This window comes from Anomalospiza imberbis, chromosome 4, assembly GCF_031753505.1.
Source record: "Anomalospiza imberbis isolate Cuckoo-Finch-1a 21T00152 chromosome 4, ASM3175350v1, whole genome shotgun sequence".
NCBI lineage: Eukaryota > Metazoa > Chordata > Aves > Passeriformes > Viduidae > Anomalospiza > Anomalospiza imberbis.
The window spans coordinates 44817281-44844302 of NC_089684.1; the positions used below are offsets into that span (position 1 = coordinate 44817281).

Sequence of the window (27022 nt, forward strand, 5' to 3'; positions counted from 1 at the left end):
TTCAGAGGCTCAGGGAAAAGCCGGGTGCTGCGGGGAGCAGCACAGTGTGTGAGGGTGAGCTGGCATTGCAGCTACAGGCTTGGGAACAAGCAGCGGTGCTCCACCAGGATGTGGCTGCTGTGCCTGGGCTTGGGGCACTGAGCAAATGCTTGGGTTTGGGAATGCAGTGGTTTTATCCCAGTCCTCCTGTGGGAGATGCTGGGCTCCTGGTCTGCACTGCTGTGAGCCCCGCTGGAGCACAGACCCTGTGTTGGCATCTTGGGCAGGTGTGTGATTTGAAGCTGTGAGGGTTGTGGGAAGGTCGCATGAATGTGAGGAGCCAAGGGCATCAGGGAATGTTTTCCTGTGGGAAACAAGGAGCCCTGGCAGTGCTCCAGTACAGCCCTGTGTTCCAGCAGTGGGAACAGCATAGAAGTCAGCCTGCTGAAGGTGATGGGGGCCATGCAGGGTGGGGCTGACCGGGGGCAGCTGCTGTACTTGCTCCAGGGAAGAGCACAAACAACGGGATGATGTCGAGTGCCACAGCCAGAGAAGGGCCAAGCATCCAGGGCCTATGCCAGGACAGCAGGACACTGCAGAGGCGGCCCACCTGGACCAGGGACAGGCTTCGTGCCTGAGCCTTGTTGTGTTGGGAGTTGCCTGGCACAAGGGAGCTGGGGTGGGTGTGTGCACAGCAGCAAGGAAGTAAGATGTGTCTGTCTCTCTCTGCAGCCCCCCGGGCCTGGGGCATGCCTGGGTTCGGGACTGGGGAGCGGGAAAGCTGCCTCGGCAGCCAGGGACGCTGAGTCCTGCCTCTACCGGCGTTTGCTTCCCAGAGCTCACCAAGTCAGCACTGTGGCTTGGCCGGCTTCAGGCAGCACAAGGAGGCCGGGAAGGGTTTGGGGCAGTTTTGGGAGAGCCACAGTGATGCTGTTAATTGGGTGCATTTTGGAAGACAGAGCTCTCCCCTTAGCAGTGGCACAAGCCGGGGCAGTGCACAACCTGCTCCTGTCCTGTGGCTTTGGGAGTGGGAAACAGTGACCAGGATACAGTTACCTTCCCAGCTGTGGCTGCTGCACACCTGGGACAGCAAACTGCCCCAGCAGCACCCAAATCTCTCCTGAGGCCCAGCTCCCCCTCCTTGCTGTTCCAGCCAGGCCCCTGCCAGCTGGCACAGGCTCCCTGCTCCCACCCTCGTGCCAACTCCTCTCCCTGTGTGCATCTGAGAGTGCCTGTGTGCTGATGCTGCAGGCAGGAATGTGGGAATATGGCCTTAACCCTGAGGCAGAAAGAGAATGGGGATGGGGAGAAGCAGGTGTAATTTAACTGGAAAAGGTGTGTAACATGCCACGGGCTGGACGCAGAGAGCCCCGGAACTGGGGTGATCCTGCAGTGACAGGGTGCTTTGCTTAGGAGTGCGCTAATGACACCTTGAGCCTGCTCAGCAGCCTGGCTTTGGAAAACTGAGCTGTGGGATGAGAAGGTCAGGGACTGAAAATACGGCAGGAAGGGCTGGAAGGGAAGGAAGACGCACACCCTGCTGAGAAATGTGGTCTTGAGGGGGATTTTTTTGAGCCATGGCAGGAAGAAGGTGGAACCGAAGAGAAGGCTTGTGGTTGAGTGCTGCAGTAAGATGGTACCTTGGAAGGCAGGGAGCAGGAGGGGCTCCAGAACAGGGGGGACATGGAGCAGTGTCCCAGCCAGGCACTCGGCTTGGAAGCGCAGCAGCCTGGAATGAGGAGCACCAGAGCCAGGGCCAAAGCTGGAACTGCTGGAGAGGCAATGAGTGCATGCTGGGTGACTCCCTTGGCTGCCCAGCACCTCCACCTCTCATGTCACCTTTCCAGAGGACTGGCAGAGAGCAGCTCCCTGGCAGCCTCTGGGTAAAGCCAAGTCAGGTCTTGGGTGAAAAGCACGACACCAGACTGGGAATCCAGGACAACTTTCTTTATTGCTACCAGAAGGCTTTCATCAGTACAATGGCTCTGGATACGATACCTTCCTCAGGGCTGTGGAGAGAGCTTACAGTCGGGACAGGGTGTCACATGGAGGAGGCGCGTTAAAGGTCAGACTCTTGGTTAGAAGTTACATGAACACAAAACTCGAGGGTTGGGGTGTTTTGTTTTGGTTCTGTGCCTGATGTTGACAGGTATTCCAAACCTCAGGTGTCTGCAGCTGCCCGGCACCTCACCCAGCAGTGCTGGGAAACGTGCACGGAGAACCAGGCTCTGCACTGTTCAATGGTTACGTTTGATGGAGAGAACCAAGCCTTGGTGAGAATCCACACTGACTGCACACAGCAAGAAAAAAACAGCATTTCAGTTCTAGTGATGAAAAACCCAGTAATTGCTTTCTGTGCTGGGAGAGGCAAACTAGTGCAACAAGGAGAAGTCTCTGTGCCAGGCACAGAGCACCTTCACACTCCTGTGGGAATCACTGAAGTGCGGAGCAGTTGGCAAACACTGGTTTGGGGTTTTCTTCCTGCCTAATCTTGTGTTTAAATACAGTTTTTCAGTATTATCACATTTAAACACCCAACTATAAATGAAAGAAGTTTTCTGTTTAAAAGGGCAAAAGAAAGCTGTGGTGGAGGTGGGGCAGGACAGAATGTCATGCACGAGACTGGCCAAGAACTAAAAGAGGAGCAGGCAGAAAGGGAGCAAGGAGCGGGTGAGAATGGGATCAGAGAGGCATTAGTTGGCTGGGAAACCTGGAACAGCTCCGCAGGGCTGATGTGCGAGCTCTCGGATGCGGAGAATGGGTTACGACACACAGGAGCAGAAAAACAGTGGAACCGACAACACTAGAAAGGAACAGGTTTTTGCTACTTTTTTTGTTTGGTTTTTGGGTATTTTTTTTAGATTTTTATACTTTTTTGTGTTTTTAAGTGCTTAAATAGTGGAACTATAATTAGCCGCACAAGAAATAAAATTCAAAAAAGGGTTGGGATTTTTTTTTCTGGTTTTCTTTTGGCTCCCTTCAGTTCAGCCTGACAAGGTAAGGCCCCTTCTCGCCCCGCTGAGGCCACGGGCTGCCAGGTCCCGTGGTGGCACTCGCATCTACATGACAGACACCGGCTGCAGAGGTGGGCAAGGGGACACGCTGCCCTCCTGCCGCGAGACGTCAGCGCCACAAACAGAGCCCATGTTCTCCAGGGCCACTGCCTCCGGAGCCAGGTCTTCATTGTAGAGGCGCTTGATGCCATCGTAGAAGTCGTCCACTTCCATCTCTTCCACCTTGCGCTTGGCGGAGCCTGGCTTGCAGCCGCTGGCAGAGGCGGGCAGGCGCGGGCAGAGCGCGGCTGTAGCTGTGACGGGCCCTTCTGGCCGGCCGTTGTCCTGGGAGAAACCCGGCCCTGGGACAGAGGAGGGTTGGCGGTGGAACGCTCCTCTGTTACAGGTCACCAGGGTCTGCTGGAGGGGACTGTAGACATATACAGAGTTGGGCAGCAGAGAAGGCTGCAGTGTGGAAAGGTGATGTGCCACCAGCTCCCGGCAGTGGATCAGCTGCGAGCTGTCCATCTGGAGTGGGAAGACAAGCAAAGGTACGGCTGCTGTGGGATCGCTGGCAGGGTGAGGAGAGGTTACGGGCTCCCAGCATCCCGGCCACCTGTGCGCCTCACTTGCCAACAACGTGCTGCTGACCCTTACTTCCCAAGATACACCCCTTCTCCTTCCTGCACCTCGTGGGGGGAAGCAGGCAGAACTTTGAGATATTTAAGGATTTCACTGCCTGTTTTTAAGCAGCTGGAGTGTGCTCCCAGAGTACCTGCAAGGTTCCCTGTATGCTGTGAATGAAAGGAGGGGACCCACTAACAAGTGGAATTTTCCCTGGTGTGTTTTCTCCCTGGTGCAGCAAGGGCCTGTGTACATCAGGGCACACGGCTCCTCCCCCTGTCACGCAGTGGAGGTGGTCAGAACTGAGACCTGGCAGCACTGTCCCTACAGCTGTCGCTCCAGGCTGAGGCCCAGCCATCCCCACACGAGCGGAACAGCAGGCAGCCATCAGCGGCAAGGAACGGCAAAGCCCCGGCGGCCTGGAGCGCCCAGCAGGATCCGGCCCCAGTCCCCCCACTTCGTGTGCACTGCCCTCCTCACCTGTGCCTTCTGGAGCAGCTCGATGATGAGAGCCAGCCAGTCGGGGAGCAGCTTCTCCAGCTCCAGGCTGACGATGGCCAGCGCCAGCATGGAGCCTTTGAACTGCAGCAGCTGGAAACAGGCCATGCAGTGCAGCAGCTGCTTGGTGAGCGCCGCCACGTGCTGCGAGGGGCTCGGCGTGGGCAGCAGGGCCAGGAGCTGCGGCCTGCTGGACACCGCCACGGCGTGGAACTGCGGGACACAAGCACAGGGGGCAGCTGGCAGTGCTGGCCAGGCCATGGCACACCTGGGGAACAGCTCACACACACAAGGGCCCTCCAGACTAACCCTGGAGGCAACTTCTGCGCCGTGGGGAAAAACCCGACGTGCCGAACCCACCGAAGCTTGGTGCAGCCCTTCTGGTGGGACCTGCCTAGGCACCAGGCTCTAGGGCTCTGTAAAAGGCTTTCCCATCCACCCTTCTCTCTCCAGCGCACGAGTGGCAGTCAGGGGTCCTAGACGAACTCCTCAGGGAAGGAGCGAGGATAAAATTCCACAGAGAACCTCAAGACATCTCCCTTGACCGCCTCTCATGTGTACTTCTGGCTCTTGGCTGTGCAGGTCTGCAGCAAGCGTGGATCCACACTCACAGCCCACCCTTGGGGCTTTCTCTGTGGCTGCACTCCTTATTTCCCTGCTGCCTGGTGTTTAGCTTTGAGGAAAACCATTGGTACTGAAGAGTTAGGAGCACAGCTTCCAGGAGCTGTGAATCTCTGGCTGAACACACCCCAGACCAGACCAAAGGGTCAGAGAGCAGGCTCACATTCTGGATATTGCACTTCAAGAGTGACAGGTCTCCTCTGGAGTTCTCTGGCAAAGCATTTTCTTTCAGAAACTACAGGTACAGAGGAATTCCAAATATATTCCAAGGTCTTTGTTCCCCTACAGGTAGAATTTTTGTCTAGGTGCTTCTTGACGTGTTATTTGCACCGGCAGACACCAGAAAGAACATCAATAGCCCTTTACTTACAATATGAAGGAAATCCAGTGGCGTTGCCATGTGAAGATCCCAGTTCAGTTTATCCAGGATGATCTTCTCCATTCTGCGAATTTCAGCTGGAGAACAACCACAAAAGCTATCCCGAGCCAACACTTTCAGTACTGGAATCCTCTGCAAAAGCCAAGGCAAAAAAAGAAAGGAGAGGACCAGTCATTAGAGAAATCACACCAAATGCTTTGTTCCTGTCTTGGCAAGTGGCAGCCACCAGGAGCAAGCAAAGGTAGGGCTGGGAGGAAAGATAGTCCAACGGTGCCACAGTAAGAAGAACAGAGTTACCTCATCTTCCTCAATGGTCTTTGCAGCGAGGAAGAAACAGCTGATTGCAATACAGTTCAGGTACTTGGGACGGGCCTGTGGGACAGGACAGCAGAGAGGGCTCTGTGTCAGTGTGATGCAGCAATGACGCCCTGATCATTCTGTTGGGGCATCCCAAGCCCCAGGGTCTCCTTCTGGATGTGCAGGCTGACCTCTGACTATGCCCTGGCAGTGGCAAGCTGTGCCAAGCACAAATCCCTGCTCCATGACGTCAGGCAAGGCAGGGATCTGCCAGCCCTGTGATCTGAGTGGGCAGCACTGGACTGGAAAGAGCTCGGGTTTAGGCACTGCAGCATAACAGGCAAAGAAAAAATCCTGAGGGGAGCTCGTCCCCTCACAGAAAAGCCACTTCACCTGCTGCAGCAGAGCTCTGCTCCAAGTGCTGCTGCAGTCAGACACGGATGGGAAGGGAAATGGGAATTGAAAACACTGTCTTTGCCTGGGGAAGTCTAACTCGGAAAAACTTTAAAAAAAACCCTTGTGAAATTACCACTTGTAATTTCACACTACAGTTCCCAAAACTGAGGCCCAGGGATTAGTGAGGGAGAGCTGGTCTCGTCCACAAACAAGATGGTTTTTAGGCAAGGTAAGAGGAATTTGGAGGGGAAAGGGGGATTTTTTGTGAATTTTCTGCATGTGACCACCTTGACAAGGGGCTTCACTCCCACTGGCAGTGTAACAACCGCTGGCCATGGCCACATCCTCCAGAGTGGCCAGGGCTGGAAAGGCAGAGGCTATTCCTAAACCCTGGCACAGCTGCAGAGCTAAGCAGCTCCTGACAGCTGAGCTCTCCTTCCTGTGGTCAGAGATGCTGAAGGCAAAGGGAAGTGAAAATCCTGCACTCACACCCTGTATGTGTGCACACAGGTGTCCAAGGGAATGAATTCCCTTAGGGCAGGACTGGGACTGGGCCCTGCTGAGGGTGCTGTGCAGTGAGATACACAGCACCAGTAACAGCCTGGCTCTTTGTAACAGCCAGTCCCTGCCAATCCCCAAGTCTGTTCCTGGGGTAGGGACTGGTGGTGTGCATAATAAAATCCCAGTGAGAAGCCCCTGGTGGAAAACCAGGAGTTCAGCTGCATCAGAGGAAGGAGCTCTGTGGGAGAGGAAAAGTGGGCAGGGAGCAGAAAGCCCCAGAGCTCACCCAGGCAAAGCCCCTTTCCCCTTCCTGTTCACTGCCCAAAGCAGCGGGCTCTGGACTCGCAGTCCCATGCTTTCAGTACAGATTCCTTGGCTGCTCCAACTTGCTGGAAGAAAACCTGCACTTCAGGACATTGGCTCTTGAGGTATCTAAATCTTTGCCACCTCAGCATTTCAGTAAATCAGCTATTTTGGATTCTTGAAAATAATAACTTCTATGGCTTGCACGAAGACACGATCAATATTTATTAATATTTAAAGGGTGAGTTAATGAATGATGTCACTTGTGTCCTACCAAAGTCTCTCACAGGGAAAAGCAAGGGCACAGGCTTGGAATGCATCCTCCAGCTGCTGTCTCCTAAGGGATACTGCTTGCCCAACAGGGTGGTGGTGTGGGGTGAGACACGTGCAGATGAGACCATGGATTGCTGAGCACGGAATGTAATCGAGCAAATGTGTAAGAGAGCCTGCCAAAGCCAGACTTCACAGCTCCAGGCCAGAGGTTCCCAGTTGGAGCACACTGTGTTTGGTCACCTGGCAGGTGCAAAGCACAGCCCAGCTACAGGGGCCAGAGGGGCAGCAGGGCCTACTTGCAGGGAGCACAAATGTTTTTGCCCCTTTTTAAGCAGTTTCTATGGAGGAGCAGCCTGAAACCCAAAGGGGCTCATCCATTCCATTTGGGTTTAGCACAGCAGGAGGGCACAGCTGTCACATGGACAGCTTGCACCTGTGTTTGCTTCCTTTTCTCCTTCCCACCTCTCGGACACCAGTCCAAGATGGAGTCCATCAGGCTGTAAAGCAGCTTGGTAGGGAACTACTCCCCCAGAAGCCATTGTCTGTGTATTAACCTTCTTTCCACAATTTTTTCCTTCTACCATCCCCCTTGCTAGGTTCAAACCTCTACTTGTTTTTTTTTCCAGCTGGTTTTCTGCTAGCAGGTGCCCCAGCATTTTGGGGTGGTACAGAGGGGAGGAATGCAGCCACGGAGGTGAGCAGGGCCTGTCCCTGGTGCTGCTGCTGGAGGGCTTGCCTGGGGCTCCTGGGCACTGCCTTTGCCTTCCCAAGTCAGCCCAGGCTGAGTGCCCAAACCCTGCCAGCTGTGGCTCGAGCACAGCAGGTGCTGCCCACCCATGTGTGAGCAGGGCAGGGCGGGGGCCGGGGGAAGGAAGGGCTTCTGTCCAGCCTCACCGCTCACACCAACTCTGCGCCGGGGCAGCAATCTGTTCCCGTCTCTGGGGCTGCAAATATTTACCTTTACTGCTGCTAAAAACCTGTCCAAGAGGCTGATGGCCAGGGCGAGCGTTTCTGGGTAAAGGTGGAACTGGTACTTGAGCTTGGCCAGCCACTGGATGACCTCATCCCTCTGCCTTGGAGAAATGGCTACATCCTGGGGGAGAGAAAGAATCAAAGGTGTTACCTCTGCACAAGTGACTAAGCACGGAAACAAAGCCTCCTTTGGAAAGGGAAAGCCTGGAGCCAACCCCAGTCACCACTCTGTTCCTGCAGTTACTTATCCCATCCTGAAAAGCCAACTTTCCTTACAGCAATCTCAAACCTCACTCCAGTGTCACTGTCCTCTCTTCTGGGGAAAAGAGGATGGACGACTTGTAGTTTGTTAAGCATTGGCAGCCTCAGCTCCAGAGTAGTTCCCAGAAATCTATTATTTATTTAGTTATTATTTTTTAACCTGCTCAGTACCATGTGGGTGCACAGCAATTCCCAACAGGAACAAAACCCCCCTTGCCAACAGCAGAGTAGAGGGACTCAGGGTTTTGTGCGGAAAGGTTTCTTTTTTTCCTCAAATTATGGAGATTTTTTTACCTCAGTACCTGTTACAATAAAAAAAATTGCAAACAGCTGACACAAGGCTCTCAGTGGCTCAGTTACCTGGGAATGGGGAGGCAGCAGCTACAGCTTCACCTGCAGTTTGGGTTTGATGTTTGGTTTAGGTGTTTGGCCTGTGTCTCCCCCATCAATCTGTTTGGACAGCAGCTATATTTCAACCACAGGCAGAGTTCAGACATTGACACAAAATCCTTCCCCATGATCCAGTCCAGAAATATGTCCAGCTTTCCTAGGGCCTTTCACATCACCCAAGGAACTGTGTGGTCTCACTCCCGTGGGGATTACTGGGGATGATCAGCCCAGATGTGTCCAGAAGCATGAAAAGCTGGGGCTGTAACTGCCCCCCGTAAAGCCATGAGGGCAAAGCAGCAGGAATTTAGAAAAAAAAAACACCCCAATACTGATACCAATTAAATACTTCAGGCTACATCTACACTGCAGCACCTATGTGTACCTTCCACAGACTGTAACAGTGCCCGTGTTTGGCCCTGAGCCCCCGCAGTGCCCTGGTGTCACCAGCACTGTCTGGTGCTCAACATGGGCCCCTGCTCTCAGCTGCTGCTCAGCTACAGCCTGGCTCTTGAATAACAAGTACCTGCTATTTTCTCCAAGGAACACTGGTTCTTTCTAAAATCACCGATGCAGTTCCAGGGTGAAATGTGAGCCCCCCTGGGGGCAGGAGGGCCCAGGAGCTCAATGAGCACACCACACTCCAGGAGGTTACTGAACGGCTCTGCTCAAGGTGCTCCCAAGAGTGGGAAGGGACCTGGGCTGTCCCAGGGGAAAAGAAGGGGGAATGCTCGAGGAGGGGGTGGAAATGGCACCTGTGCTGTTCCTGCTGGGGAGGGAGGGCTGTGCCTCAGCAGCCTGTGGGGATTTCAACACCACTACCCTCCCCAGTCCTTCCATCCCTGGCAAATCCTGTTCCTGCTTGATCCCACCAAAACAGGCAGCAGCTTCCACAGCTCCCAGTGGCCTCTGTCCTGGCTGGGTGCTGTCCCCCTGTGCCTGCCAAGGCAAAAGATGAGGTCTTCTCCTAAAAACAGCATGGCTGGGAAGAGTTAAGACTCTCTCTCTGTGTTGCCTCTCCTCCCCAGCTCTCCCAAGGCCTGGCCTTGGATCCTGCTGCCCTTAGTGGGCAGCCAGAAGGCACCATTTCAGACTCAGGGAGAAGCAGCTGCACACGCAGTGCCTGCAGGGCCTGGCCTTGCCCTGTGAAGGGAAAAGCGTCTGACCCAAACCCACAGCGTAGCTGGGATGTGAAGTTAAGCCAAGCCCAGCCCCACAGTGCCTGGGGGAGGAAGGAGCAACTGCAAGCACCCTCAGCTTGGTGCATGTCCAGCACAAGGCTGGCTCCAAAATTAAACTGGCTCCTTAAGAACTATCTGGGGAAGCAAAGGAAAGGAGGGGAGTCGCCAGTTCTTTCTGGAACCCTACAAAAAGGGTGTCTACTCCAGACCCTATCTGCAGATAAAGGAGCAGGCAGAATCCCCTCACAGGTGAGTTTAAGCACCAGGAAAGGTTGTTACAGCCTGGTTCAGGACAGGCAGCAGGAGTGAGAACTGGTCCCCCTGCCCCCACAAATCCTGCTGCTGCTCCACACAGGGCGAGGAGCTTCCCACACAAACACCAGGCTCTATCCCTCTCTCTCAGAGGTGTCCCTCTGACACCCTCAGAACACAAGTAACTAAATGTAGCACAGAAAATTAATTAAGCAGTGAGGTCACTGATCCTTAGTTAATTGAAACTAAAAGCAAAACTGAGACACTCTGGGGGCTGAAAGTGAGAAAGTCCCTTTGTGTGGAAAGCAAAGGTTCCTCCTTGGGGCAAAGGTACTTTCCATGTGTCATCCCTGCTCCAGGCAGGAGAACCAGGGACCAAGATGTGGGTGCTCCTGGAGGGCAAGCACAGAGCAGATCATCTCTAAGGATGCTGATCTCTCTCATACCTTGAGACTTATGGATTATGTAGGCTAAAATAAATATTATCTGTGAACTCAAACATGACTCTGTTTTACTGCTGCCCAGTTGAGAGAAAACACCTCAGCTGATACTGTTTTCCTTAACGTCTCCTGTCCCCGACAGGTGTTCTGCTCTTTCCCCATGTCTGCTGCTGCCTGGTCCCTGTGGGCTCCTGACAGTGAGCAGGTGACCTTTATTAGGACTGGAAATAAGCTGAGCTCTCCAGATTCCTCAAGAGGTACAGAGAAGAAGTGGGGAGACACAGTGAGCCACAGCAGGAAAGAAAGGAGGCATGACACAAGTGTCACTCTCTTTCTATAAAAAATAAATTCAAAAATCTTCACTGACGCCCCTCTCAGCTGCAAAGTTGCTCAGTAACAAGCAAAAATCAACCAGTCTTTACAGCTCCACTTCTCAAGCCTTAATCACAAGGACACTCCTGAATGTCACCTGCATCTCATATAACCCATGGGGGGAGGGGGGGCGGGGAAGAATGGCAAGGGGAACCAGAAGGCAAAAAAATCCAAATCCATTCAGAAGCAGGAGGAGGTTCCAAACTCAGCCCACTGTTTTTTCAGGCTGAAAAGCCTTTGTGTGATCTGGCTTTGGTATGTTGCACATACCCAGAACACTGGCCTGCATTTAAAGGAGGGAGTAGGACATTTTAGACAAGAAGTACAAACAAAACAGAACAATCAGGTACATGAAATCACCAGGAACCAAGTCCCCAACAGATTCTGTAACCCATCCTAAAAATGGAAAGTCTTCCTGTTTATTTTACTGTGGATTTTTTTCTTCCTGTCAAGGACCTCATCTGTCACATATTTAGAAACTGACCAACAGTAGAACCAAACAGAACCAAAAATGTCTCTTAAAGAGTCAAAACAGAAAGTTTACTCTCCAAAAATACCTCCCTAGTGTCTCCAATCAGATCACTGGATGTCTGCAAACGCACTCAACGTTTTGTCACTGGCAAAGCAGGTAAGTCGGTTAAACCTACGTGCAGCTGGTCCACCCTTGGAGCTGGGAATGGAAAGTTCCACACACTTGGGGGTGCCAGATCTGATCCACAGAAGGATGCAGATCTCCCGATTGCCACGGGAAATAAACAACACTGTCGTGCAAGGGAGGTTTTAGGCTGCTGCAGCTGCTTTCAGAAGAAGGCAGTGGATATTAGGGAATCTGACCTTCTCCCAGATATTACAGAAAACAGGACAATTCACATTGCACATCCGTGCCTGCACCACTGCCAAAGTGAAGGCTGGGGGAACAGGGGACAGTTGGACAAGTTGGGTGTCCTGAACCATAGGAACAGAAGGAAATGTGTGCTTATAGACGGGAGAGTTCTCAGCTGCTCCGCGGCCTCCCAAGTCTGGGTTTCCCTCGCGCAGGCAGCTGTGTTTATGCTCTCCTCTCCCTCTGGCCTCCCTACATCTCACACTCACACACGCAGCTTCCACTCCCAGTTAGCGATCCCTTACTGCTAGATCCCTTACTGCACTGCTAACGTCAGTGTCTGAACTGGCGTGTAAGAAAACAGAAAGAAAAAGGTTACACCAAGACAAGAGTTTTGGGGGTGGAAATCCCGGGAGCAAGGGCAAGCACAGAGGAGGGATTGCTAGGAAGTCTGCCTGAGGCACGTGGTGGTTTCTGAGCCACCAGAACCAACTTCACCAAGGCAGAAAGGCAAGTGCCTCATCCCTGTGAAATCTTCACCCATGAATCTGGTTTGGTTACACTCGAGTCCCTACCCTGTCTTGTTATCCTGTAATCTTATCCCCCTGCATTATAATCACCCCAGGAGTACAGCCAGCAGGGAATGACAGGCTGCTTTACCATAAGCCTGAGTCTTAGGCTGTTCGTTCCTCAAGACAGCCACAGCTACAACGCACTCCACACGTCTGACAACCAGATCACTTGTTGGGAAACCGAAAGATGGATTAACAAAACTAATACTGAGGCCCTTAAAATGTATTTGCTCCTGCCCAACAGCAGCAGCTTCTTGTTTGCCCGACAGAGAAAACAAACACGACAGGGATTAGCTCTGACGGCAGCTGACTTACCTGTGTGAACGTTTCATGTGATGCAACAACAGCAAGCCTGGATCCAGGCCCTCAGTGTGATTATTTCAGCCCAACCCGGCAACAAAGGGCCAGAAATTCTGTGACAACGTCCTCACAGTCCACATTTTGTTTCAGACAGAGCTTTGTGGAGTGCACAGGTGTTTGTGAGCGCTCAGGTGGGACAGTGCCTCCTCCCAAAGGAGCACAAACTTACTCTGGGCTGGGTGAGGCCATGAGCAGCTGGGTCCAACCTCCCTGCTGCACAAGAGGGGGCCTGGACTACGGAGCCCCTGTGGGCTCTTCCACCCTGAATTTTCCTCCAGTCCTGTGAGAACATTCCTCACTGGAACAGGCCAGTGCCTGGCTCTGCTTCCCTTGACACAAGCTTGCACCCTGCTCTATAAATAGACCTGCTGGACTCAGTGGGGTTCTTCCTGGAGCAGGCATCAGATCAATGCTGCCATTAGTGAATTACTCCAAGAAAACAAAGCTGCTTTTAAGAACTGTTGCAGAGTTGGTGCCCAGCAGAAACAGGCGCTAATAATCCACACCGTTTGTAAAATTAATTTAATCAGGACAATGTATGTGTGTGCTGTCGCAAGCCCAGCAGAGACCTAACCCTGTGTGCTGTGCAGTGTGTTCTGCACCCCTGGGGCAGGTGTGTCTGTCAAATAAAGAGGGAATCGCTTCCTTCAGAGGTTGATTCCCCAGGTGTCAGGAAATGGAACTGCTCCTGAACACCTCCATTTGCTCCCATATCAACCCCCCCCCAGGCAGTCTCCTGCCTCTGCTGGGATGGATGATGTGAAGGACACACATTACCTGATTGGGCTGAATTTTCGGCACATGTGCTTTCCACATTTGAGCTTCCCTAGAGATTGCCATCTCCAGAAGGAGAGACAACCTCTGGCTCTCCAGGGGTCCTGAAAACTTCATGGTAACCCTTGGATCCACCTGCCACCCAGCTGGATACAGCTACCTGCAAAACCAAAGACAGCTGGGTGAAACACTGGGCTGTGCCTGTGCAGGCAAAAGGCGGCGCAGAGGGGAATAAAGCTGCAGGCGATGGAACTGTTCTCCCGGCCCTGGCACTGCCTCACTCGGCAATAACAGCCTGTCAAAAAACTTGTCCCTTACAAATGGGAAACAAAGCAGAGACAAGGCTTTTGTCCTTTATTTCTTTAAAGACAACAGACTGCACCACCTGCTCTCAAATGGAGAGGATGAGCTGATGGAAAAGCTTATTTAGGTAGCAGTTCTGAGACTGCCTACCAGGACTAGGGCTACAGATTTCTGACAGTGTTAACTCACTTAGGCAAAACAGGGAAATGGTAAATGAAGGGTAAATCCATGGGAAAGTTATTGAAACTCCCGATTCTTTGCATGAGGCCTTGTGCAATTCCCCCAAGGTGGATATTGGCCAAACACTAACCAGGCGTTTTCATGTGAATACAACAGTCCAGGATGTATTTACAGGAAATAAGCAAGGTGCTGACTCTGAGAAGATAAACAGAATTCGCAGGGAAAACAATCCGTTATCATAAATAACAACAAAAGCAGCTCTGAGCAAATGAAGATTCAAGGTGCTTTCCCAGAGCTAAAGGAAACCTTAAAGACCAAGACTGACAGAGAACAAATATTATTCTTTATTCACACACCCTGCACCAGATATAAACCACACTCCAGTCCCACTTCAGAGTCCAGAAGGTTTTAAGTGGCAAATAAACCTCAGGGCCCTCTGTCCTGAACAGGAACCCCTTCTATATTAGATTTTTATATAACAAATCCTGCTCCATGAATAAGGGACAGCCTGTACTGGCTTGGCATATCCCTATGTGGGAAGTCCAGGTGTCACTGAATAGACAGAACACCTGGGAACCAGGAGACCTGAAAAGACTCCTAAAGCTCTTGGTGTGTCTCTTCTCACCAGCCCCCAAATGGCCACTGTGGGCTGAAAAATCCCTATTAAAAAATCCTCTCTTGCCCAGAGGGAGACTCTGCCTAGGGAAGTGAAACTCCAGAACCTCCAACCACATCTTATTTACGTGCATTTACTCGATCCTGCATTTGTTTTTTAAACCTGGGGCTGATCCTGAGGACACTCCCTGTAAATGGGGCTGAAGGGGAAACAGGGACACAGTGTCACAGCCTCCCCTCCAGCTCCTTCCCTCGGGGGCTTCATTAGCACATCGTGAGCCTCCCATCAGAGCCACAGTTTTCCCTGTGGCCAGTTCCCAAAGGCTGGATCCTTCACCATCTCACGGCAAAGCTGTGCCAGGCACTGCACCAGGTGGAATGTGGCAAGGGTGGGAGCAGACCCACGGCAGAGGCCGAGGCTGGGAGCAGCGCTCAGACCCGGGGGAACGGGAGCAGCTCGCTCCGCACTCATCAGGAAAAAAGCAGGAGCTTTATTTAGCCCGGCCATGTCTCCTCGTATGAAATATTGATGGTCCTTCCTTGGTTTTGCAGGAAGGAGAGAGTAATTAGCCAACCCCCAAATCACTGGAGACAACCCAGGGAAAAATTTCAGGCCGTTTTCTTCTGTTGTGACTGACAAACATTCCCACCATGTTTACAACACAAATGGGTTTCACAGGCCTCTGGAACCAGACAAGAGCTTTTAGTTACCCTGATCCCCTCTGAGGTTGTCCCTGTGCTGCCTGGGCTGGTCAGTGGCCCCAGCAGAGAGCAAGGGTGTCCCTGGAGCCGCGACACATCCAGGGCCTCGCAAGGGGCGTCTTTAGTGAGCGTTGCTGCCAACTGCTCTCCAGCTGCCAAGGGCAAAAGAGAGGGGAAAATAACCTTTCCTTTGTGAACTAGGGACCTAATTCAATTGAGGGCTGAGGCACAATAACCTTTATAAGGGAAAAAAGAAGAGGGATGACGCACTTGAAAGTTTCCCTTGGAGCAAGAGCTGTGCGCAGTTTTCCAGCAGAGAGCACAGGCGGGAGCCTGGCCAAGCACCCCGGGGCTGAATCCAGTTTGCATCTCCATTTACATAGCTCTCCATCAGATAAATGCTTCCATTGGAAAAAGCCGCCAGCAGGACTGTGTGCAGGCTTCCCAAAACACAAGGGAGCACAGGCAGAGCAGGCTCTGAGAGGATGAGGAACAGCAGGGCTGGCACAGCTTCCCAAAATCGAGCACAGGGAGGTCCATGGACTCCTCTCTGCCTAGCTCAGGACCTGAGCAGCCAGGAAAGTGGCAGCAGCACAGCAGAACCCTTCGGCGGGGCAGCACCTCTCAGACAACGGCAGGGCCAGCAGGAGGCCTGAGCCTGTCCCCACACCAAACGTTTCCTCCAGCCAAAAACTTCCCGTGTTTTTCTGCAACTGAGCCCGAGTCACCCACAGCTGGAGGAACTGCCCAAGCCGGGACAGTCACCATGAACTAACTCACCCCAGCTTTCTGCTTCTTTCTCTGATTTAGAATTAACCTTTAGCTCCAGGGGGCTGGCTTTTGGGGTTTTTCCCTTGTGGTTACTTTGGGAGTTTTTCAACCACTGTTCAAACAGTTCCTAAAGTTCCTAATCTTCACTGGAAGGTCACCTGGCTGTGCTGAAACCTCTTGAAGAACAGCTGGGGAGTTAATAAAGGTGAAGTGAGCCCAGTCAAGGGAATGGATTTGATGCCTCCTATGAGGAACTGCAAGTTGGATCTTGCCCTGAAATTAGAGAGTCAAAACCTTGGAGTGAGGTTTTCACTTGTGAGAGGCATCAAAAATCACCTCCTTATCCATGGTAAACACCCCCGAGCTGGTCCATAAAATATAAATCTCTCATCTGCTAAAGATCTTTCTTTGGTCCAAGTTTATAGCTGCCTTGACTCAAAGAAGTGCTTTTCAGTTTCCCTGGAGAGATTTTAGGCGGCCAAGTGCTGCAGGCTTACAGTTTCCAAAAGCAGTTTCTGCAGGAATAGGGGCAGACGACTCCCTGACCAAATAACACTTCATGGTTTGGGGGGTGCATTCGTGTGGGATGCAAAATAGAAGAGCTTTTTTTATTTTTAGGCTTTGTAATCACTTGCAGTGACTATAACAAGTGCCTTCTGCACCCAAAAGATGCTGCTCCAGGAACATACTATCCACTAGGACAAGCTCTTAACACAGCTCCTGATTTTCTTGCCCCCAGCTGCAATTTAACCATCCTCATAAACTGAACTACCAACAGGATCACTGAAATAATTCAGGGCAGTAACAAAAACCTCTTTGGTTCTGATGGTGGCTTGTTTTCGGTTTGCTGTGGGGGGGTTTGTTTGCTTGCTTTTTTTAACACAGCTATTTTATAAACAATTAACAATAACTCTAGGGCTAGAGACAGCCCAAACCCCATTATCTTTGTTTTGTACATCAATCCAGGTGGGAGTTCTGAACAAGGGGAGTAATTCCAGTAGAGCTGAAGCACCACACCAAATTCTGCAGACCTCATATTTTCAGGGACCAGCAGCCAAATCTGCTTCAGCTTTAGCAAGCAGTAGTAAAATCTCACAGATGACCTGCACACAGATTTTTCTGGGCGGTGGGGGGGGAGGCGAAGCAGAAGGAAGAGAGGAGGAGACTGAATTCCTTGGAGCTCCAGCCAGCCATCTGTGATTTCAAAGGATCCAAGCCTACTGCTAGCAGAAATGTCTAACTGCAAGTTGTGATTAGAAATTTCAAAGCTGTGGCCGGGGGCTGGGATGGATGTTAATTTTAGTACCTGGGGCTCTCTCTCAGCTTAACTCTTTCCTCCTGCCCCGGCAGTGAGGCAGTCTGGAACTCTGTGCTGGCCAGAGGGAAATGCCAAAGCACAGCCCAGTGTGACAGCAATAAATGAGCAGATGACCAGTGTGGGTTCAAATCAACTGTTTTGGGACGTACAAAATAAACAGCCAATGGAAACAGCTCGACAGTGTTGTGGGACAATAACAATTTTTCAGGCTAAATGGCTGGGAAAAGTACGTTTGGGGATATAATTTCAAACGTTAACACCTAAGTAAGCAAGTCTGTTTGAAGGAACAACCTGCCTTCAGGTCAAATACCAAGTCCAGTAAGAATTCTCCCCAGGAGCAGCACTAAGTTAGTGACTAAGGGCCTGCAGGTGATCTCACACCTTTAACCAACAGCTCCTTTGAGCGTGCCTAAGCCCAAATTCCAAAAGAGGCAATTTTCTGGAGGCTGGGAGAGGAAGAGGGCCCTTGCCACTTGTCTGTGTGACTAAGCCCGAGCTGCCTCCCACAACCTGGTACAAAGGCAAGGCTATGAGGTATTTTGGCAGCATCGGTCAGGCGGGCTCATGTACATCACACGCTCGCCACTTCTTTTCCTCCAACCAGATTTTTCCTGGGAGTGCAAATAAAGCTGACCTCATTTTAGTGCCGGTTTTCCAAACAGATGAATTTTTCCAAACATTTTAAAGGAACCTGCCAGCTAAAACCACGGGTCGAACAGGGAATACAGAGCAGTGTTTTGATGGGAGGAAGGGGAGGGGTTTTTATGTCTTGTTTTGAAACAGAAATCCCAGGGTCCATTTAGCAGCTAGGAAGGAGGAGCCCTCTGGAAAAGGGCTGCTAAGAGATCTCTGCTCCCCTTCATTCCCCCAGCCTTGTGACTGACATCAGGGGTTTGCTGTTTACAGGAAACTTAAAATTGTATTTTCCGAAGTAGGAACTTTTAAAAAACAAGGTAGAAGATGAGCTCCTGACTGAACTTTCAGACAATGTCACCATTCTTCCCTCCTGGTGAGATGGGTGTGCTTCCAGACCCATGCCTGCCCCACTCCCCGTGCTAGTGGCTCTGGTAGGAAGGGCCAGAGGAAGAGGAGGTGGAGGTTTGGATTTCCTTTTTGTCTGGCAACTGCCAAGATAAGTCCATTCAGGCAGCCTTAGCCCAGAAAGGTCTTTGGTCAGTAAGGGCTTAAATATTCCATGCCGCAACTTTCAAGTGGTGCAAACAGGCTGCTTTAATCACAGCTCTTTTCCCTGCTGTGGCAGCAACAGACCAAGCAAACTGAGGATAAAAGGGAAACTCAGGATTCAGCCCTAGGAGAACAGCTCCAGCTGCAGAACGCATGTGTTGATATAAAAAAGGAGATGAAACTCAGTATATTTTTGTGAGTTCTGCTCTGAGATTTTGGTTTATTTGAACCTAAAATGAATGGAAGAGGTAAATTCCTCACAAGGTTTATACAAATCAGCCACTGGACAGATTTCAGTAGGAATGGGCCCTGCTATTGTTTGGCAGCAGTTTGTCCCAAGGCTCAGAAACAGGTCAGGAATGTGATCCTTTATTGTGTGAACTGGGGTGTCATGTCAAGGACAGTCAGCCCTCGCCTGGGACAATCACAAGGGTCACACGCCAAAAAGATGGTGCCATCTTCTTGTTCAGAACTGAAGCACCAGACAGAGGAAAGCAAAGAGAAATGAGTGCTGAAATGACCCCCATTATTTTTATGCTTTTTCCAATGTAAATGACAAATAAATCTGAGACAGCAATGGCTGAGCCTTGTACAAATTCCCTGTGCACCACTGGCAAAGGAACGAGCAGCTCCCACAGGCAACTGATCGAGGTTTGCATGGCAGCCTCTGGCTTCTGCTCAGGGACTCTCTGGATTTTTTGGGAACAAGGTTCAGGACTACTGGGGAACAGCTGTGAACCTCTGAGAACTTGAGGGTGCTGCTGTTGCTGAGCCACTAAATGGAGAGGGGGGAGCCTGAGGGAACCCCAGCAGCTTCCAAGGAGCATCACCAGCTGCCCCTAGTTAGGGAGAGCCAAGCACCCACTCAGCAGCACCTGGGCTAAGTCTACGTAAGAGGCAGCTGGAGGCAGCAGTAGCCTCTTTTGCCAGAGCTGCTGTGGGACTGAGCTGCTGTGAAGGGGGACTCCGGCAGCCCTGCTCCAGGATAACCAGCCTCAGGCATGGTGGTGTCCCCCAGGGAGTGCCCAGGGCCTTGGTCCTGCAGAAGGTTTGGTTGTCTTGGAAGAGCTGTGGTGCTGAGTGAAGGAGATTTAGGAGGAAGTGAGCAGGCTGCACCACATCAGAGTTTCATGGGAGATGGACAGGATTTTCTCTGGGGCTTGGCAGCTTGCAGGGCCTCAGCCCCATCTGCAACAGAGAAGCAGGCAGTGGCCACCTCCACCATCAAGGTAAAAGAAGTGTCTGGGAGAAGGGGAGGGGTGGAAGCAGGTGATTGCTGGCACTGAAAGGAAACCTTCTGCTCCACCTCAAGGTTTTTAACTACAAAACAGGTTCAAAGCGTGTGGGGTGAGATGACAGGAATGCCTTAAAAATAACGATAAATGCTGCTTAAGTGAGGTCGTTTTCAGCATTTGCATGTAAGCATGGTCAGATCTATGAGGTCCCATTCTGGAGAAATCCCCCACACCCTTTCTGGTAGGGAAAGCACATGGGGGTGCTTCCCTGAGGTGTGTGTCTGCTTATGAACAGTGTGGGGAGGTAACATGAAGAGGTGTGTGCAGGTGAAAGAATACATTCTTGGATCAGAGGTGTGGTGGGATGGCTCCCATGACCTGGGAGTGCTGCAAAGGAGGGGTACAGGCTCTATAGCCAGGAGGAGATGCTGGTACCTTGGTCCCTGTGGTGACTCCCGACAACTGTGATGTGTGCAGACAGATCAGTGTGAGCAGAGCACAAGGAACCAAGGAGCACACTGGATAGAGGGGTTCCACTGGACACCCACCCTCTTACAAGGAGGGGCTTGTTGGGACTTGGGAGGGTCAGAGGCTGCCTTGGCTGCAGTGGCCATGGGATAGTGGAGGCAGCTGGGGATGAGGTCAGATGAAAGCCAAAGCCCAGCTGAATTGTGTCTGTGAAGCTATGGGAAAGACTACAGGGCCTTGAGTACTTGGGTAACAAGAGGAAGGCCAAGGAAAGTCTGGGCAGACTCCTGGCTGGAAGTAGGGTGTGGATAAGCAGCCAGTGATGTGGATTGCAAAGAGGCTGAATGATTGTGTCCAGAGGGTGGCAATCAGTGACCTCTCTTTACTGTGAGGGTGACAGAGCTTTGACTGGGTTGCTCAGAGAGGCTGTGGAGTTCTATCCTTGGAGGCATTGAAAGAGTGTTTGGACATGGTGCAGAACAACTGGTTTTAGGTGGCTCTGCTCGAGCTGGGGCCTCAGACAAATGGATCTTCAGAGGTACTTTGCAGCCTCGAGCACTTGGGGATCTCAAGGGCTAAAGGCTCAAAGCAGCCCACAGCAGCTTGTCTGTTCTTCAGGCAGCAGGAAGGCTTTAAAATTTTTAAAAAAGGGGCAAACCAAACCTGGCATTATGTAATGTCTCACTGGTAGTCTCCTCAAAGCAACACATGCAGGGCATGATTCACTTCTCCCACCACCAATGTAACTTGGTATAAATCAACAGTAACTTGAAGGAACTCACTCCAAGGAAAACCAACCTCACAAAGAAGGAGGGAAAGAAGTAATTTCATAAAATACGGCCAGAGGCTTTCAAGCCCATAAAAACAAACTCTCTAGAGGCAAGGGCCAACAGGCATTAGGAATTTAAAGCATCATGCAGCACCTTTTGAGTAATATAATCCCCTGAAACCAAATAAATACAATGCCTCTGTGGGCAAAAACACAGAGACAGGATTCAGCAGTACCTTGTCTTGTCTGTCGGCAGTAGTCAGTCATTAGCATCAATGAACAGTGATAAAACCAAACAAGTTTATACCCAGTTCAACACCCACATCAAAAAAATGTCTGACTACAATGGCTTGATTCCTCTCGACAACAACAAAAGAGAATTTTGTCTGAAAGCCTAAGTGCTCACCAAGGCCAATATTTTGCTTTGTAGATTCTGACTGGCTTCAGGATAAATTAGTGATTACAGCTAATATCAGAATACAGTGTGAGGCAGTAAAAAGAGATAATTATGGGGAAATGAGGAATTATCTGCTGTTGAAACAATAGATCAATTATGAGGTACAGCACAGTAGCTGCAGAGCAGCATTCTCGTGCTCTGAGGGTACTGCCTCCTCTTTCTCATCAACCAAGGAGAACCCACAGTTATAAAGCTTAATTATCCTCCAGGAGCTCAAGCTTGCTGACTAATTAGCCTCTTGTTGAGACCATGCAGGAAAGGATATAATTCCAATTGTCCACTAAAATAGCATGGATCAGGCACAGTCCTGGCTCTTCCCTGCATCTTCACCTCTCCTGTTCTACGATAGCCTTAATATATCCACAGTTCTGGACAACCTAAAACCAGTCCTGAGCCTAAAATAAACCCAGAGCCTGGGCGGGGGGGGCGGGTACAGATGAAGGGGAAGGAAGCAGAGTGTCTGAGGCAGTCTGTACAGCAGCCTGAGTGCTCCTGCCACTGCTCCCACAGCAGAGTTGTGTGAATCCTGCTTTGCTCCTGTCACTGCATGCACGGACACACTCACAGGCCTCCCACAAGTGGAGACTAAGCTGAGCTTCATGGTTCGGCTGCATGGCTGCAGCTAGGAGCATGTCAACATTGAGATTTACAATCAGAGTTATTTAAAAACGTAAAAGTTGAAGTTTTTAGGAGCCAAGTTCTTGTCTAACAGACCACTGTGGTCAAGTCACCCCCGCCAAGAAACAGGGTCTCACTGTGTGCAGTGAAGAACCACCAAAAAGGTCCAAAAGCCTGAGGCAGATGGGTTCATCCAGCAGCTCCCATCATCCTGGTAAAGATGTTTGATGTCTGGGCTGCTGAGCAATATGGAATATCTGCAGCAACATGTTATTTATGAGTGAGCTTTTAGAGGAGTTTATGGCCCAGCAAGTGCAAATACCCACTGTGGTTAATAAATGAGTGTTGATAATACTCGCAGTCAGCAAACACACAGGAAGGGAAAATGTCAGACCACATCTGCTTTGTACAGAGACTGGAGACACCTGAGATTTCCTTCCACCTCAATGACTTCACTGTGCTTTTTTGGCTTTTCAGAATAGTTTCTTTGAGAATGCAGCACAATAATAGCTATTTTCAATGTAGCAGAATCTCCCTTAAACTCCACCTCCCTGGCTTTCCTGCTGCTTCACTGGAGCGTGCTGCTGAAAAGGTCTTTGGTCAGGAGCTCCTCAGGCCCCACAAAGTCATGGGAGCAGAGGAAAAAAGGCAAATACAGGCAGGTTCCAGGGCAACTTAGTTCTGGGCACACATTCTAGGAGGAATTCAGATCCCTGAATTCCTGAATTCCCTGATTCAGCTGTGTTAATGCTCCATCTGGAGATGTAGGTCTTCTTCATTCACAGTATGGTCCATGCTCAGGCAATCGAGTCCTAAGGGTTATCATCTGGCACTCAAAAGATGTCTGGTTTTCCTGAGGCCATGGGTCCGGACTGACCATTTTAAAATCCCTCAGTGAGGCATAAACTGCAGATGTTTTTATCTATCCCTTCCATCACCCAGTTCAAATGGATCATTTACACTGGCGTGATGCTGAACTTTATTTCCTAAATATAAAAAGTGCCTCATAAAAACACAGTGATTAGACATGTACATATAAATGTTCCCCAAAAGCCAGTTCAGCATGAGGTCAAGACTAATTACTGCTTTAACCATTGCATGGCTGCAGGTGTGCATGGGAAAGCATCTTCCAGCAGGCCCTGAGGGAAGGCACCATCCACCACAGGGATGCTGCTGGAGGTCTCATTTCGGTCCCCGCATGAGGGATGCTAAGAGGCAGGTGAGCACAGAAAGGCTGAGAATGGAAAATGAAAGGGGCTATAATTACAGAGGAGATAATCAAAGCTTTACAAAGCTGTAAACACTTGGTCCACCAAAAAGCTTCTCCCAGGGCAGTGAGAGGAGCAAAAACAGCAGCACTGAACAGTGTCATGCTTGGACTGACCCCTGATTAAACTGACAGATGTAGGTACATGTTAGTGGAACCACCTGAAAATAGGAAAACAACTCATTCACTCACAAATATTGACTGCATCAAAGAGTTACTGTAGGATGGAAGACAGGTCTGGAAGCAGGGAAACAGCTCCCAAGAGCCAGCCAGAGAAGTGCTGTGCAGCTCCTGCTCACGCGGGCTGTCAGCAGCACAGGCTGCAGCCCTGTGACACCCCAAACATGGAGCAGCGGGAAAGCCTGGCCCCGGCTGGCATCCAGCAAGGAGGACCTTGTGTGGACAGGATCTGGACAGAGCAGGGCTCTCACCAGAGCCAGTATCAGCATTTTTAAGTAGAATCCCAGACCAAATAAAGCGGAGGGCTTGGGAATACAGAACAGACACAGTAAAAGCAGCAGCTCGGATCAGTCCGGCCACATCAAACTGTGCGTAACTTCTACACAGGGCTGAAGGATAATTAAAACTCTGTGTGTGTGTGTATCTATAGACACACACCTCCCCATGTGAAAGTTCAGTTCCTGCTGGGGAGAAGCCGAAAAATCAGCTTCCCACATCCCACGCCTAGGTCTGTGTAGGCAGAGAACAAGCCCTCCTCCTGCCCTACAAGCCAGCCAAACTATTTGAAACACAAATGTGAATGGTTCGCAGGGATCCAAAATCCATCCCTCAAGACAAGGAAAAGATGCCAAGACTGGGTTTTTGAGAGACACCCTCGCCTTGCCTGACCTGGGCTCCAGGTGCACTTGCAGTGGGGCAGAGGTGGGGGGCACAGATGCCACCTCTGCTGTGAAAGGGGAGATGCTCCCCTTTCCCAAGTGTGTCATGCACCACTTGCATCTTGCTCAGCTGAAACATGTTATTAAAAAAATCTCACCCTTCTGTCTTTAATAGGGGCTGTGCCACGTACATGCTGTTGCAGCACACCACGGAAAGACATGTCTAGGAGCAGACAAAGGCTGATGCTGAAATAGTTTTTAAATTCAGGCTTGAATCGGCCTGCTGTCTAACATCCTTATTTTAACAGTGGTAAAATGAGGGATTGTTCCTTTTTCCCTCCTTCACAGGGTCAAAAAGGGGAGGATAGGAGAGCATGTTTTTCTGTGTTCAGTGGACAAGTTTTCAGGAGAGTATTTTCTGTCCCACTGCTTTCTACCATAGGCACAAAAACCAATGGCAATCTCACTCCCTCCAGTTCACCCCTCTGGAAGTGGATTTAGAGCACATAAAGCTGCTCTTCCTTCAAGGAAACTTTTTCCGTGGCAGCCAGGAGAGCTAAGAGGAAAGCGGGGAGAGCATGCAGCCCATCTCTGCAAATGAAGTACATGGAGACAAGAGAACAAAACCCAAAACCAGGAGGCCTACAGGGAAGCTGGAGAGAGAGACTCTTCCTCAGGTACTGTAGCGATAGGACAAGGAGTAAGGGGTACAAATTGAAAGAAGGGAAATTTAGGTTCAGTATTCTGAAGAAACTCTTTACTGTGAGGGTGGTGAGACACTAGAGCAGGTTGACCAAGGGAGGCCGTGAATGTCCCAGCCCTGAAAATGTTCTAAGCCAGGCTGGAGAAGGCTTGGGAAGAACCTGGTCACCTGGAGGTGTCCTGTCCTTGGCACAGGGGCTGCGCCTACGTCATCCTTAAGGTGCATTCCAGCACCTTAGCGTTCTCTGACTGTAAATGCCGTGCGTCGCGCTGTGACCAGAGTCACACCTGGGGCAGAGGTGCGCTGCTGAGCCCCTGCATGGGGCCGAGGGGACGGGTAGGGACCCGACGGGCACACAAAGCACCGCTGGCAGGATGCTTTGCGCGCGTTTACTTTGCGCCTGTACAATCACGGCGTTTCTAACTACGGCGTTGCCCAGAGCACCCCCCACACCCCCGATCCCCCCGTCCCCTCCCGGTTCTCACCTCCCCTGCGCGGCGGCGGGGTGCCCGGCGGGGCCCGGCCATCAGCACCCCATGGCGGCGCGGCGGCGCCGGGGCTCCTCCGCGGCGCTTCAGCACCGTGCGGGGCCCATGCCCGGGGCGGCGGCGGCGGCGGCCGGCGGGCTCCTCATGTCGCCATGACGGGAGCGGGAAGGGTGAGGGGGAATCTGAGGGGGCGGGAGGGGGGGGGGGGTTAGGCGGGCGGCCGCCGCGCGGGAGGGAGGGAGGGGGGGTTAAATTAAAATAAAATAAAATAAAAATTAAAAGGGAGGGGAGGGGAGCGAGAGGCAGCCCGCAGCCAGCCGCTTCCCGGGGGGTTCGGGGAGGGGAAGGGGGGGAGGGAGAAAGAAGCGCCGGCGAGGCGCGCGAGCGCCCCTCAGCGCGGAACCGCCTCGCCTCAGCGCCTCGGGCTGCGGACAAAGCCCCGCGTCAGGGATGCGCGAGGCCGGCGGCGGCTGGAGGCGGCTCTCCCTTCCCCGTTCACCCCTCCCGGTTCTCCCCCCGGCCCGGTGGCTGTGAGGAGGAGCGGGAGGGCGGGGGGCGAGGGGGGGGAGAGCGGGGACTCTTTTTCCTGGCGGAAGCATCGCGCGGCAGGATCTGCGGCGCGTGCGCGGCTCCGTGAGGACGCTGGGAGGGGGGAGGCTCCGGGCAGGGGCGGGGGACGGTCGGTAAAGTGGCGTTTAAAACACTGGCGAAGCGACGGCAAAAGGTGTTTATTTGTAAGTTAATTGTAAGTCAGCCCTCGAGTTGTGCCGATCCTCGGCGAAAGTGCCATGGTCTCGTCTGTTCCTTGCGCATCCCGTGTCTCCCAGCCTGCGTGTGCTGGAACGGAGCTCCCTGTGTTATCCCTGGTGATCCTTTATTTACTGCGCTGCAAAATGTAAACAGGGATTTGCCCTGGACTTCATTTACTTCCTTAAATCTTCCCCGGCACAGAGGCCTGCAGCACTGTCCTTTTCCTTGTCGTTCCCAGGCTGTGTCTGGCATTCCCACTGGCAGCACAAGATGCCTCAAGTGCTATGGAAGCTGAGCTGTTGTCTCACAGCTCCGTTTATTCCCTGAGAACTGGACAAGCTTTTGAGAGTTTAAATCCTTTTGTAACCTAAGCATTTGTTTTAATGGGTTTGTGGCTGTGTTACAATACTGTACAGCAAAGACCAGGAAGAGAATAAATACTTGGCATGCAAATCCTGGCAAGGAGATGAGTGTCAGAATCTTGCTGCACCACCCGAGGTTGAAATGAAGAGATAAAAGCAAGAAGTTCAGAGCAAAGGCAAATTGTTTTCTTTAAACTCCTTCCAGAATCTGTAGTTATTGGCTGTTCAGACAGCACACAAAGGAGGATTTCCTCCGGAGATAATAAGCACAGTGACATAAATCATCGAGAGAGAACATAGATTTATTTTTTTTCTATTCATTTTCCAGCAAATTAACTCTGAAGCAGTTCACTAAAAATTCATCCATCTCAAGCTTTTTTTAACCCTTTCCCTAGTAACATATAAGACTGAAATTAAAGGCTATTTTTGCTGCAGCAGCTCCCCTATGCTCAGGGTGAACTGTTCTTCAAACCCAAGCCTGTCATGTGCTGCTCCCTTTCATTTTTATTAATTTTTATCTTGAAACAGAATATGACTTTTAGAAGGTATAGAGAAGGCCAAGTCCTGCTGGAATTTTATCTCACTTTCACAATTCCATTCTAATTCTTTTGGGACTCATTGCTAAAAAGTCAGTTTTTAAGAAGTCTGTAAGGCTGTGGCAGTTTTCCCAAATCCCAGTGGCAGTTTGTGGCAGTGACCACAACCCAGGGATTTAGTGGCACTGCTGGGAAGGA

General features: G+C 51.3%; 1 protein-coding gene across 2 annotated transcripts; it reads right to left on the minus strand.

Moving 5' to 3' along the window:
• Positions 1-1911: 1911 nt before the first annotated feature.
• On the minus strand, positions 1912-25384 carry CCNI (cyclin I). Of its 2 annotated transcripts, XM_068188241.1 has the most exons (7): positions 25174-25333; positions 13262-13418; positions 7823-7957; positions 5392-5466; positions 5086-5226; positions 4077-4307; positions 1912-3500 (listed from the first exon to the last, which is right to left on the minus strand). In XM_068188241.1, exons 2-7 carry the CDS (start codon positions 13373-13375, stop codon positions 3039-3041), a joined length of 1158 nt encoding a protein of 385 aa, XP_068044342.1. In that variant the 5' UTR covers positions 13376-13418; positions 25174-25333; the 3' UTR covers positions 1912-3038. The 2 variants fall into 2 exon arrangements, with proteins under 2 accessions (XP_068044342.1, XP_068044343.1); XM_068188242.1 differs by lacking the exon at positions 13262-13418 and having other exon boundaries at positions 25174-25384.
• Between the last annotated feature and the right edge of the window lie 1638 nt (positions 25385-27022).

Excerpts from the sequence above, each read along its gene's own strand:
- CCNI (XM_068188241.1), bottom strand. The coding sequence starts at position 13,375 with ATGAAGTTTTCAGGACCCCTGGAGAGCCAGAGGTTGTCTCTCCTTCTG. Across the intron at positions 5,227-5,391 it reads AGACCATTGAGGAAGATGAG|AGGATTCCAGTACTGAAAGT; the intron begins GTAACTCTGTTC and ends TGGCTTTTGCAG. Across the intron at positions 4,308-5,085 it reads CACTGGATTTCCTTCATATT|TTCCACGCCGTGGCGGTGTC; the intron begins GTAAGTAAAGGG and ends TGTGTCCCGCAG.